The following is an 11,674-nucleotide window of genomic DNA, read 5'->3' on the forward strand; positions in this document are numbered from 1 at the left end:
TATCAAAACTACATTAAAATAAGTAAGAGGAATCCAAATATTACTTAGTGTTGCTGAGACTAATGCAATAGATCATAACAAAGAAAAATGTAAGAAATTGGGTTCTATCTAATGTTAAGTTTTTAGTGACACAAGCTTTCAACTTGATTTTAATTGTGGGTTTCGCTCCATGTTCTGTGTATTTTATCCTCATAAGGATTATCCTCACAACGTTTCAGCAAAGTCTCATTTGCCATCTTCTTGTGATGTCTGGAGTTTTTCAACTAGACTAGTTGAAAGATAATGTTATTCTTAGGAAGTAATTCCAATGTCGATGTTCTTAAAAATATGGTATTTGTAATAAACTTCGCGCCAAGAAAGATGCTCTGTTACATTTTATAGATAAAATTCACATTTTAGTGAAATTTGATTAATTAAGATTAAAGCACTTACTACTTACAAGCAAACTAAAACCAAAAGAAAAGTTTAGTTTGCTGCCTTGTTTACCAATTTATATTTTGTCTTATATTTATATATTATAATACTTAATAAAATAATAAGTCTACTCCAAATTTTTATTAAAATTACACCATTATTCATATGCAGCCTTAATAAATAAAACTATATATACTATTAACTAATGTTTACAAAACTTTGGCAACATTTTTGACCAGTTAATAAGTCTTTTAGTAGTTAGAGGATCCCGTTTTACAATTAGTCCATCAAGTGAGATGTGTATTAAATGTTCATTTGTCAAGAATAAATGAAAACTTTGTAAAAAATATGAATGCACAAAAACAAGAAATGATAATTCAATATTCTCAGCTTCCCAAAGCAAGAAAAATGTTATCAATATAGAGGCTTTCACATTATACCAACAAAATAAACACAAAAAAGCAACACAACTCAAGGTTTCAAGTTTAAAGCTCTCAACCTCATATTATACTTATAAATGTTTAGCTTTTCCAAGCTAGGAATATAGACATGCCACTTAGTCAAGTGTATAAAATGTTACACACATTTAGAAGCCGATATTTTTGGTGGCACATTTTTTGTTTATAATTTTTTTTTTTTCCAAGTGCAAACAAGAATTTTGCATTACTGCAAAATATTTTCACTAGATTCTTCCACACCAGGATTTGTTTCAGTACTAACTATAAATATAGGAATTTTGTTATTCAAAGGTAACTGTTATGTTAACATATGTTCCATTTGAAGGATTAAATCAAACACATTATTAAATAACATATTTTCTTCAAGATAAATATGAAAGTTTCCCATTAATTTATTTAAAACAAAACAGGAAAAATCAAATTAAAGCACACTGAAAAGCATTGCTTTTGTGATCCAATATGAGACTGCTGTTCTTATCTGACATTGTAATACATTTCTTTTTAAGTTTGATATTTCTTTTGGATTTTATACAGAATGAAATTATTCTAAAAATAAACCTGAAATACTGAATGCATTCCGAAATGTTTCCAAAATGGTTTTGACGAATTTCAAATCTTAACATAAACAACTATCATCTTGTAGTTCCTCTTCATAAGGTGTTATCTTGAACCCATGTTGTTCCATGGCTTGTAGTTCAAATCTAGATCTATTAGAATTCACCAACTGATAAGCTATGTCTGTAAACATTTCATCAAGACCTTCACCCGTTTTGCAAGATGTTTTGTATATGCCAGATACTAAATTATGACACTGTTCACTAAAAAAAAATACATCTTCAGCAAAATATTTGAATGTGTACACCATTGTATATACCAAAATGCTTCTATTTCAGAATCACTGACTTGTGGGATGTCTTGAACCAAGTCACTCTTATTCCCACATAAAAATATTTTAGCATTCTCTGCGTAGGTAACAATATCAAGTAAGTGCTGAGATAGTACATGAAATGAAGCAGAATTATCTAGGGAAAAGACCAAAATTGCTGCCTCAGCAAATTTGTAGTAACTAGAAGTTATGGAGGCAACTCTTTCCATACCCCCTGTATCCCATAACTGCAACTGAAAAATAAAATGTATGATCAGTTATACATACCAAAATCATTACCTTAATGTTCCTGTCACAAACACTATACGTTTTATAAAAATGATCCAGCCCCAAAGTAGATTTTCTGTCAGTAGTTGTTATGAAAGTATTATTTGTAAATCTTCTGAAGATAGAACTTTTTCCTACACCATATTCACCGCATAAAATAACTTTTTGCTGGGGAACTTTAATAGCAGCCATTTACTGAAAATTGAAAACAAAAATTTGAGAATCTTCAATATTTATATCTCAATTAGGTTATTCGGCTCTTTACTTTTGTTATGATTTGTGATATCACTTGAGTAGTTCATATGAACTCAAATAGGTTAAAATTTGTTTTCTTATGTTTATGTTTCTTATGATTCGGTGAGGGCAGCACTGTGCTTTCAGATGAACTCGAGTGGCTTTCACAGATCTTCATCTGTCACAAAAATCTAGTTTAAATGTAATTAAATGCAAATGACAAAATTTACTTCGCTGAATGTGTCTGGCAGAAGTTTTTTTTACAAAAAAAATTAATCGACAGACAAAGCTTTGATGACGACTTTGGAACCGTATCATTATATAAATTCTGCCTAAACCACGTTGAATCACTTGAATATAAATGCACATTATGTCTATTTTCAAGTTCGAACCACATGTTATTACAACTACGTGACTTAACTATACCCTCAATTTGAACTGTAATTAAACCATGGATTAAATAATGTATGTTGGCATTCAGTTGGCATGGATGTATTCACTTACAAAGTTGTAAAATACTGTTTTATAAGGATCTTACAGAATAACGGATTATGGAATGTTTTTAACAAGCCTTAGGTGGGTTTTGAATGCTTTCATCACTATTGTGATAATTTTATTTTGATAGCAGTTAAAAGTCTCAAAATTCATAAAAATTATTATTTTGTGAATCGAAGGGGTTATATTTTTAGTAGTGATTAATTTTTTGGGAAAGAAAGTTTTTGGCTTTCTACTACTCCATCTTGATACAAAAAACGTGGGAATCTTCTAAAGAAAGGAATTGAATCAGATATCATTCACAGGAATGGTACAGAATTTAGTGTATGAAAGAGATAAAATTTCACTTACATATAACATTGTCATTCTCAATGGCAGACATTGACGTTTCGGAATAAGACAGATAGGTCTTTTTGCCTTTTGTCTTTTGCACCAATCATGCTAACATTACAAGATGAATCACTCAATTAATTCTTAACATTACGACTTTATGTAAAAAGCAATAGATAACGAAATAATATCGATAATTCAGTGAAATTAGATCGATAATGTACCATAAGGATGATTCTATCTTTTCGCGCATGTAACATTAAAGAACTGATTTTGAAAAGATATTTTGGTAACTACATTCATATACCTCACGGCTCTTTCATACAATAATTTATTAAATGAAAGGGTTTGAATTTGCGACTTTTTCACCGACATCAAAAAGGTACTTACATGAATGAGATGTTTTGAAAAAATAAAATGATTGAAGACAATAATGTATGTAGGTAGACTGTTATAAAATGTCAAAATTACATTATTACAATATATTGTTTTTGTATCAAATTTTATTCATCCAAGGGAACGTTAAAAATATTAGCAGGTTTGTCGTTCTGACATGCTCAATTGAGTGTAATTGACCGCTTCTGATTCATCAAAGAGTAGTTCGACTATATCAGGCTTGGCACAATAGGCTCCTTCTAACCTTTGATAAGACTTCCAATGAAGGAGTGTCGGAAGAACTTTAACTTTATACCTTGAATTCATTTTAAAAGGATTGTTTTTGGATTCCCATTCTTCTTTACTTCCAACTTCTGCCTTGATGAATATTGCTTGGGGATTCACGTGATCCAAACATTTCTGAATGACCGACCAAGCTGCGTTACAAGACGGGCACCAGGATTGATCATTCGTATCAGTTATGGAAGATGTAAAGTAAATGTATACCGAATGTTCCGAAGCTGCAACTTTCAGTTCTTCAAGTAGATTTATAAATTCTTCGTAAGTTTTAACGTTGTGTAATAATACCATTTTGAGACAACAACGAAGACAGCTTAGACAGATATGTTACCTAGGATACCATATAGCATGAAATTATATAATGTATTTCCTCCAAAATGAATATTGCGAACTAAAACCATGTTACTTGAATTGGCGGTATAAAGCGATAAGCGAAAAATACTTGAACAAAGATGTTTTTTTGCCTCGGTAAATCACGGGAAATATATCGAAGGAACGCCAAGTTGCCAAGAATAAAATTGACATTTCTACTTTTACCACTACCCTATTCTCAAGAATCCATCTAACGGAATGAAATATAATTGTAAGACTCACATACAGAAGAGAAATCAGATCATGGAAAGGAGGAAAGGACATAAATCTTAGGAAAGACGGAATTTAGTATTCAAGTTGGGATCATACCAAAAAAAAAAACGCAGTCAGACAAATATTTGTTGTTCTCTCACAGTAAAAGCTAAAGACCACAGTTCTGTGTTCTGTGTTCTACTGTAATAATAAATAATAATAATAATTGAATTATTGACATAGTTCGTATGACATATTCACAAACCACCTACTAGTAAGAGTAAGTAGTTTGTGGCGTGGACATATTGTTTATTGATATTTTGAAATGTCCGATAAAGTAATCAAAACTATTGGGTCGTCTAAACCAATACGGATGTGGATAGATGGAAAATGTTTTAATTTGAGACATTACAAAGGGACAAAGGTTGTACATACAGGAAGTGTGGAGTGTTCATCAGGTTTCGATTTGTTTTTGAGGTTGTGTCGTAAATATTCGTTAATTTTACCTTTTCAGAAAGGAATGAAGCTTATCATGAAAATGATGAGATGGTACCAGATAATGGGATTGGCTCAGATATAACTTTTATCACTGATAATAGTGGGAAATTGTGCACAGGCTTTGAATTACCTTCGTAAGTTTATGTATCAAAATGGTCCCACAGTAGGATATACTTTATATTATTTCTGTGTCATACATGTATGCATACTGGATCTGCTTAGGGGCATGAAACCTAATAATTATTAAAAAAATTACTTTATCTCTGTTGTGAAATCATAGAAACCTGCCTTCTATTTCTGAATAAGGTAGGCATTAGAGACTCAGGCGAAAAGATAACAGGGAATTCTCAGGAGGTCCGATTCCATCCATAGAATATAATTAACTATATTGAAATAAAATGAACATACTGTGCAGGTTTCCGCAGACCACTGCCAACAAATCCACATGAACATAGGTGGTTCTGAGGTGAACCTGTTGAAATAAGTATTAACCATTTTGGTTGGAGCACAAGCTTGACTTCAATTTGACAAAAATTATTCAAAGTGCAATATTTATCAAAATAATGTTCTTATAGTTGGTTATGAAATTGATTCACATTGTAATAGACATCTTACATTTGACATTACCCCATTACAATTATTATTCCATTGATCATCTAAATACATTAGTAGGTCTAAAGTGAGTGGGTCTATTCGACCCTCCACTGCAATCCACGAGGGTTTATTATGGCTCACTTTTACCTATTCAAACTCAACCATATAAATCCAGCTTCTTAACGAAGCTGAATTCTTTTTTTGGTGAGTGATCTCTCAGGTTAGCTGGCATGAGTGGGACTTTGTCAAAGGCTGAAAATATATTTAAAAATTTATAATAGATCTCAAATTTTTTTTCTAAGGAAAATCATTCCAACGAAAATACATAATAATGGTATGGTCAAAGACGGGCAGAGGGCCATACTTCAAATTGAGGAACACATATTACATTCCATGGACAAAATCAAGTGTCGAGGACTCTATATAGATTCTGATCTCAAATTTGTTTATATATATATATATATATATAGACTCTATGGTTTTCTGAAATACTTCTATACCAATAGACATTGCCTTGATAAATCAATAAAAACTCTTTTATTTTCCAGTTTTTATTATATAAAATTACACCAAAAGGACTTGTTAGATTTAAACTCTGTGTCAAAAAGGACAAACACTAACATTACAGTACCAAAACTCTCACAAGAAGGAAAGTTGATGATATGCGGTGATACTAAATTCAATATAATAGAGGCCATCAATGAAATTTACTCTGCAGTAGGTCAGATTAGAGACAGAAATGTAGCATTACAATTTATTTCAATACCATTATTGAGCAATGAAATACAAACCAATTTCAAAAAGTTTAAAAATGAAATTCTATCTGAAGAAGATCTTTATGGGATAGAAGATTCAATATTCCAGAGTCATTTAAAATTACACCTTACAATAAATGTGATGGTTCTGTTGGATTCTAGAGAGAAAAATGAAGCTATCAAAGCTTTGGAAGACTGTAATACAACCATTTTGAAGTATGTTGAAAAAAATTGTAAAGATTTTTTTAAACTTTCAAATGTTTCAGACCATTATTAGATGTAACTGGACCTTTGAAAATTCAGGTATCTGGAATTGAATGTATGAACAATAATTATGAAAAAGTTGATGTTCTTTATGCAAAGGCAAAATTTTTAAACGAAACTGAAGATATTACTTTGCAAAGAGTCTCTAATGCTATCTCAGATTTTTTTTATGAAAGAGGTTAGTGTTTTCAATTTTAAAGATAACATATCTTTGATTTTTTTATGTTTTCCAGGACTCCTAAAGAGACACCAAGAAAATGTTAAATTGCACATGACTTTAATGAATTCAAAGTACAGGAAAGATTTGAATAGTCCTAAGAAAAATGGACAAAAAGAAAGAGTTTTGATGCTCGAAAAATAATGGAAAAGTATAAAAACTTTGAATTTGGGCAGTGTGATTTCAACTGCATTCATCTTTCAAAAATATCTTCTAAAGGCGAAGATGGGTTTTATGAACCTCTGAGTTATATCAATATATAAAGTTAATTTTAGAATTGACTTTATCAGCTTCTTGGTTTGTATCAGTATATGAAGTAAAAAGTTTTTTTAAAGTACAATTTTTTTTGATGAGTGAAAAAAACAGAAGAAATGAATGAATGAATTAATTAATTTCAAGAAACATAACATGTTTATAGTAGGGACAATGTTGTAACATACAAATGGAAAAAAGAAAAAAAAAAAAAAAAACTAAGAATCATACAACAACTAAAAATGAACAAAAAAACAAAAATATGTGAAACTACAAAACTGTCAATCTTTCTCAAGATATATTCTTTTAGTTGTGTTTTGAATTTCGAATAATTCATTTTTTTATATAGTTAGGTATTTTATTGTATAAATTAACTCCATCATAAAAAATACATTTTTGACCAAATTTACTTCTGTGTGGTTGTGAAACTATATTTTGTATTTGCCCTGTATTATAATCATGAATTGAATTGATTTCGTCGAAACATAGTACTTGCATATTTGAAATGGTATATTCCCCTATCAAATAATTTTCTAGATTTTTACAGATTGCTGGTTCTCTCTCTCTATCTCTCTCTGATTCAGCTCATATATACATTTTATGATTTTATTTTGTAACTGTTGTAAAGGTTTCAAATGATAAGAATTAGCTGTTGATCAAACTGATGTTAGGTATTGAAGATTAGAATAAATTAAAGAAAAATGAATTGTTTTCAAATATTTTAAAGGAATAATATTCACTGATATGTGAATTCCAAGATAAATTCTGATCTTGATATACATCCAAAATTTTTACTTCTTTCTTAAATTCTATTGAATTATTATTGAAATTAAGAAAAAAACTTTTTGTAATCTGAATTTTTTCTGGATATAATTGTATAGCAAGATTTATCGAAATTCAAATGTAACTAACTCATGAGGTCCCAACCAAAGAGATATTAGTTTCAAGTCTTCTAAAAATGATTTTTCAATAATATTGGTATTTTTAGAAAAGTATATGAGGGTTATATCATCAGCAAAAGGACTGATAGAACCATATAAATTCAGTTCTATAATAGAATTGATGTAAATTAAGAATAGAGTCGGACCTAAAACAGAACCTTGTTCAACTCCACAGTTGATGGTTTTCAATGAACTCTTTTTCCCTGTTTATAAGTATACTGCTTTCTGTTGCCTTCCACAAATCAAGTGATAACATACCACAAACATTATTTGAATCTAATTGAAGTTACATTTTAGAAACTATATCCAATACAGCTGATTCTGTGTCAAGTGACCTGCGAAAACCATATTATCTACTACATAGAATTCTGCTTTGGCCATTCTTATAGACTTTTTAACATCTTTATTGCTTTCATCATATTTCGTTTGATAATCTTTATTGTCTGGAAACTGTTTATTTTTATAGAAATACTTATCTTTTAATTTTATCTTCTTTTTGATGCTGTTATTGACCCAAGGTTTTGTTATTTGTATATCTTTATTCTTTTTGTGAAACTGCAATTCTTGAAAATATTAATCATCTGAGAACATACTTCATCAGTATTAATATTCAGTGGTATATTGTCATTAAAAAACTTTCGATTTTGTTTGTAGACCATCTAGTTTGAACATTTCTATAATTTTGTAACTATATTATTTTTGCCTTAGTGAATTACTGTCATTTGTGTCCATGATTTGTAAGTGATGGTCACTAATGGTGGATCCGATTGCAGCCATTTTTTTAATTGTTTTGGAGGTATTCATTAGTACATGATCAAAAAGTAAACTATTTTTAATGATTTCTCTCATAGGAATTGTTTTATTGCAATGGTTTGAACAATAAATGTCTTGGGATCTATTCGACTCCCTAGTATTCTTTAAGATATCTATGTTGAAATCTCCAAATATTACATACTCCATTTTTGATGAATTCAAGTAATAGAGTTTACTATCAAGAAAGTTGAAAAAAGTATTAATTTTATTCTTTTTTAATAAAAATCCTTAAACCTCCTTTTGACTCCCGGCAGTAATATATCGAAAAATAATTTCGAAAATTGAAATATTTTTCTTCTACTCTGTTTATCCATGTTTGTGATTTTATGATTATATATGCTTTTTAATCAGAAAATATCACTTGTAGCTGATCCATTCTACATATAAATATGTAGAATTTTGAGGTTTTCTTCATCATCACTTACGTAATCAGCTAGAGAATTGTATTTAATATTAAGAATTACAGGTTTTTCAGTCATAGTCGATTTGAGATTTCACACGATTTTGATGGGATATATACATGGGCAATTATTACTTGTGGCATAATGCTCAGCTGGATATTTTGTTTTGAAGTGGCTGTTGGAATACTGGCAGTTATTACATTTGGCCCACTATTATTGTTGCAGAATTTCAATTCATGTGTTCCACTGCAACACTGACAAATAGTAACATTTCTACATTTGTGGTGATTATGTTGGAATCGGTAGCACTTTTTGCACTGTGTTATACTATTATTTTCATAAATTTTGAAACATTGCCATCCAATAAAAAGTTTTCCATTATTATGGTCAAACGTTTTCTTGAAGAGTTCACCATCAGTCTCAATATATATTGTATAAAATTGCCTTTCTTCAAAAAATTTCATAAATTGAATATTGAAGTGATCTTCTTCATTAATGAATTGCTTTTGGTCAAGAATTAATTGCTTCAATTGTTCTTCAGTTACTTTTTCCAATTTCAAATGACGAATTTTTATTTTTAGCATAGTACTTGATTTTGTTTCATTTTTATATTGATCTGATAACTTTTTGAATATCTCTTCCTGTAGTCTGTTCTTCTCTTCTTCATTTCTACATTGAATTTCTATTGCACCATTTTATATATTTTGAAGAGAGCTTATTCCAATGTTAAGTTTATTTATGTTTATACACTTTTCCAAATCCTGTTTCGTTTTTGTTCATGGTTGTTGCCCTTGCTTCCGTTTTATTGAGATGGTTTGTTCATACTGTTGTTGTTGTGATGGGATAATACTTTTTTGGGTGATTTGAGCATAACTAGTTTAATTCTTGGCTGAAACAACCTTTTTTATAATTTCGATATTCTGAGAGAATTTTTCTATACTGCCTGTAATACTGTCCTTATCAACAGTGTGGGATATAATCAAATCATAATTTTGTTGGAGAGAAATATTTTGTTCTGTCAATATTTTTTTTTTCTAAATCACCGAATTTTCTTCGTCCAGAAGTTTTTTCAATAACACAATTTCTTCTTTCAAAAGAGTTACGAAATCATTGGAAGTATTTTGTTTATTGTCATCAATATAATTCACTTGCGTGAATTCATTCGAAGATATGTCATCCATTGATTGATTTTTTATGGAGTCTTTGGTTTTATTTGCTCCCATGTTTTTTCATCTAATTTCTAAGAGAATGTCTAATATGACAAGTTGCCAAATTGGATCTTCTTTATGGATTTTTCGATTAACGGAAAACTTTCTTGAAACTATAGAATGTGGATTTTGTTGTGCCCAATTATAATAATTATAGTGGTTGAAAATACCAGCTCACATTAGCTTCAAAATTACCTGGTCTGAGTTGATGAACTCTTCTGGTCCTGTATGGCTTGAATTTGTATTTTTTTTTCAAAATCGTCCTATCGTTAGTTTTTGGTAGGCCTGTTGATATTTTCAAATTTCCCGTTGATGTTTTGGGATTATTTCCAACAGCTCCTTAAATGTCTATTTCTTCCAACTCCTTATCCCTATTTGATTCATATAATTCTGGCCTTTTTTTTTTCAAATTGACCATCATCAATTAGGTTGTGTTGCAATCTTTCGAAAATGTCTATAAAAGGTTGTCTTGTCTCTGGTTACCTTTCATAATACAAATTGCTTGCTACTTTTGCATTTTCCCCGGTTTGTACAAAACAGACTATCATATACCATTTTTAATAATTTTCATATTTCATTGTGAATTAGTTTAAAACACTAATTAAAGAGCGTCTTCACTGCTTGAATCAAAATTTGACAGCTGCCAGTAAAGATTTGCATTCTGTTTTATCGCCGCATCGTCCAAAGCCTACTTGATCAAAATGTGCATTTCAAAGTCTACATGAAAAAAACCAAAAGCTCTGTACTTCAAAGATGACTCTAGCAAAACATGTGTATTACATTTCTGGAAAGATAATTTCTAAGCTCTATTGAAATATATAGGAATATACGGGGTGTCTCATTGAAAAAATAGTTTTCAATCAATAACTATTGACATCTCATTTCAAAAAATAAGTTTTTTACACTATTGAATTCTACGTGAAAAGTGCTTTGAAAATTTTTTTCATAGAAACAAAAAAATTTTGACAGGAAAAAAGTTACAGCAACTTCTAGAAACATGCTGTAACGATGATAGATATCAATATGAAAACAGGAGTTTCTTTTTAAAAGTGTGCAATTTGGCCCACTCTGTATCTGATGCATCATTAGTAATGTTTTAAACTTTTGCTGAAGATATGTGTAATTCAATTTGTATTTGAAAATCATTGAAATGAGTAAATCATCCTTACCTGCTCAAGCTGTTTTTTAAAGTTCACTGTTATAGACACACATCATACATCCATACCCTTAGAATTGATACGTTCTTAACCACAATATTATTTTATCACTGTTTGTTTCCATACATATACATATCATGTAAGGGTTATACATAAATGTTTGTGTATATTTTTGTTTCAAGTAGCATCTGTAGAGACATGTTTGTAAAAAGAAATGTATTTTTTCAATCAATAAAAATATTTTCTCTCTA

The 11,674-nt window shown here is 29.8% G+C and overlaps 3 protein-coding genes across 5 annotated transcripts; 1 reads left to right on the top strand and 2 right to left on the bottom strand.

The window, feature by feature from the left end:
- Positions 1-540: 540 nt before the first annotated feature.
- On the bottom strand, positions 541-11,571 carry RabX6 (RAS oncogene family member RabX6). 3 transcript variants are annotated; one of them, XM_074173775.1, is made up of 4 exons: positions 11,436-11,571; positions 2,038-2,220; positions 1,747-1,991; positions 541-1,690 (listed from the first exon to the last, which is right to left on the bottom strand). In XM_074173775.1, the coding sequence occupies exons 2-4, from the start codon at positions 2,215-2,217 to the stop codon at positions 1,489-1,491; spliced, it is 627 nt and encodes a 208-aa protein (XP_074029876.1). In that variant the 5' UTR covers positions 2,218-2,220; positions 11,436-11,571; the 3' UTR covers positions 541-1,488. The 3 variants fall into 3 exon arrangements, with proteins under 3 accessions (XP_074029876.1, XP_023020281.2, XP_023020436.2); XM_023164513.2 differs by lacking the exon at positions 11,436-11,571 and adding an exon at positions 2,291-2,309; XM_023164668.2 differs by lacking the exon at positions 11,436-11,571 and having other exon boundaries at positions 1,747-1,985; positions 2,038-2,347.
- On the bottom strand, positions 3,616-4,050 carry LOC111505828 (thioredoxin domain-containing protein 17-like). The gene has a single exon (XM_023160744.2). It carries the CDS (start codon positions 4,048-4,050, stop codon positions 3,616-3,618), a length of 435 nt encoding a protein of 144 aa, XP_023016512.1.
- On the top strand, positions 4,563-11,674 carry LOC111509063 (activating signal cointegrator 1 complex subunit 1). Its single transcript, XM_023164778.2, is given in 6 exon segments — positions 4,563-4,781; positions 4,838-4,955; positions 5,964-6,386; positions 6,437-6,612; positions 6,668-6,754; positions 6,757-11,674. Coding segments are annotated over 6 exon segments (1,095 nt in total). The 5' UTR covers positions 4,563-4,648; the 3' UTR covers positions 6,915-11,674.

The sequence above is a fragment of the Leptinotarsa decemlineata genome, unplaced genomic scaffold (genome assembly GCF_025532065.1).
Source record: "Leptinotarsa decemlineata unplaced genomic scaffold, Ldec_3_MD MMD2_tig00000505_RagTag_RagTag, whole genome shotgun sequence".
NCBI lineage: Eukaryota > Metazoa > Arthropoda > Insecta > Coleoptera > Chrysomelidae > Leptinotarsa > Leptinotarsa decemlineata.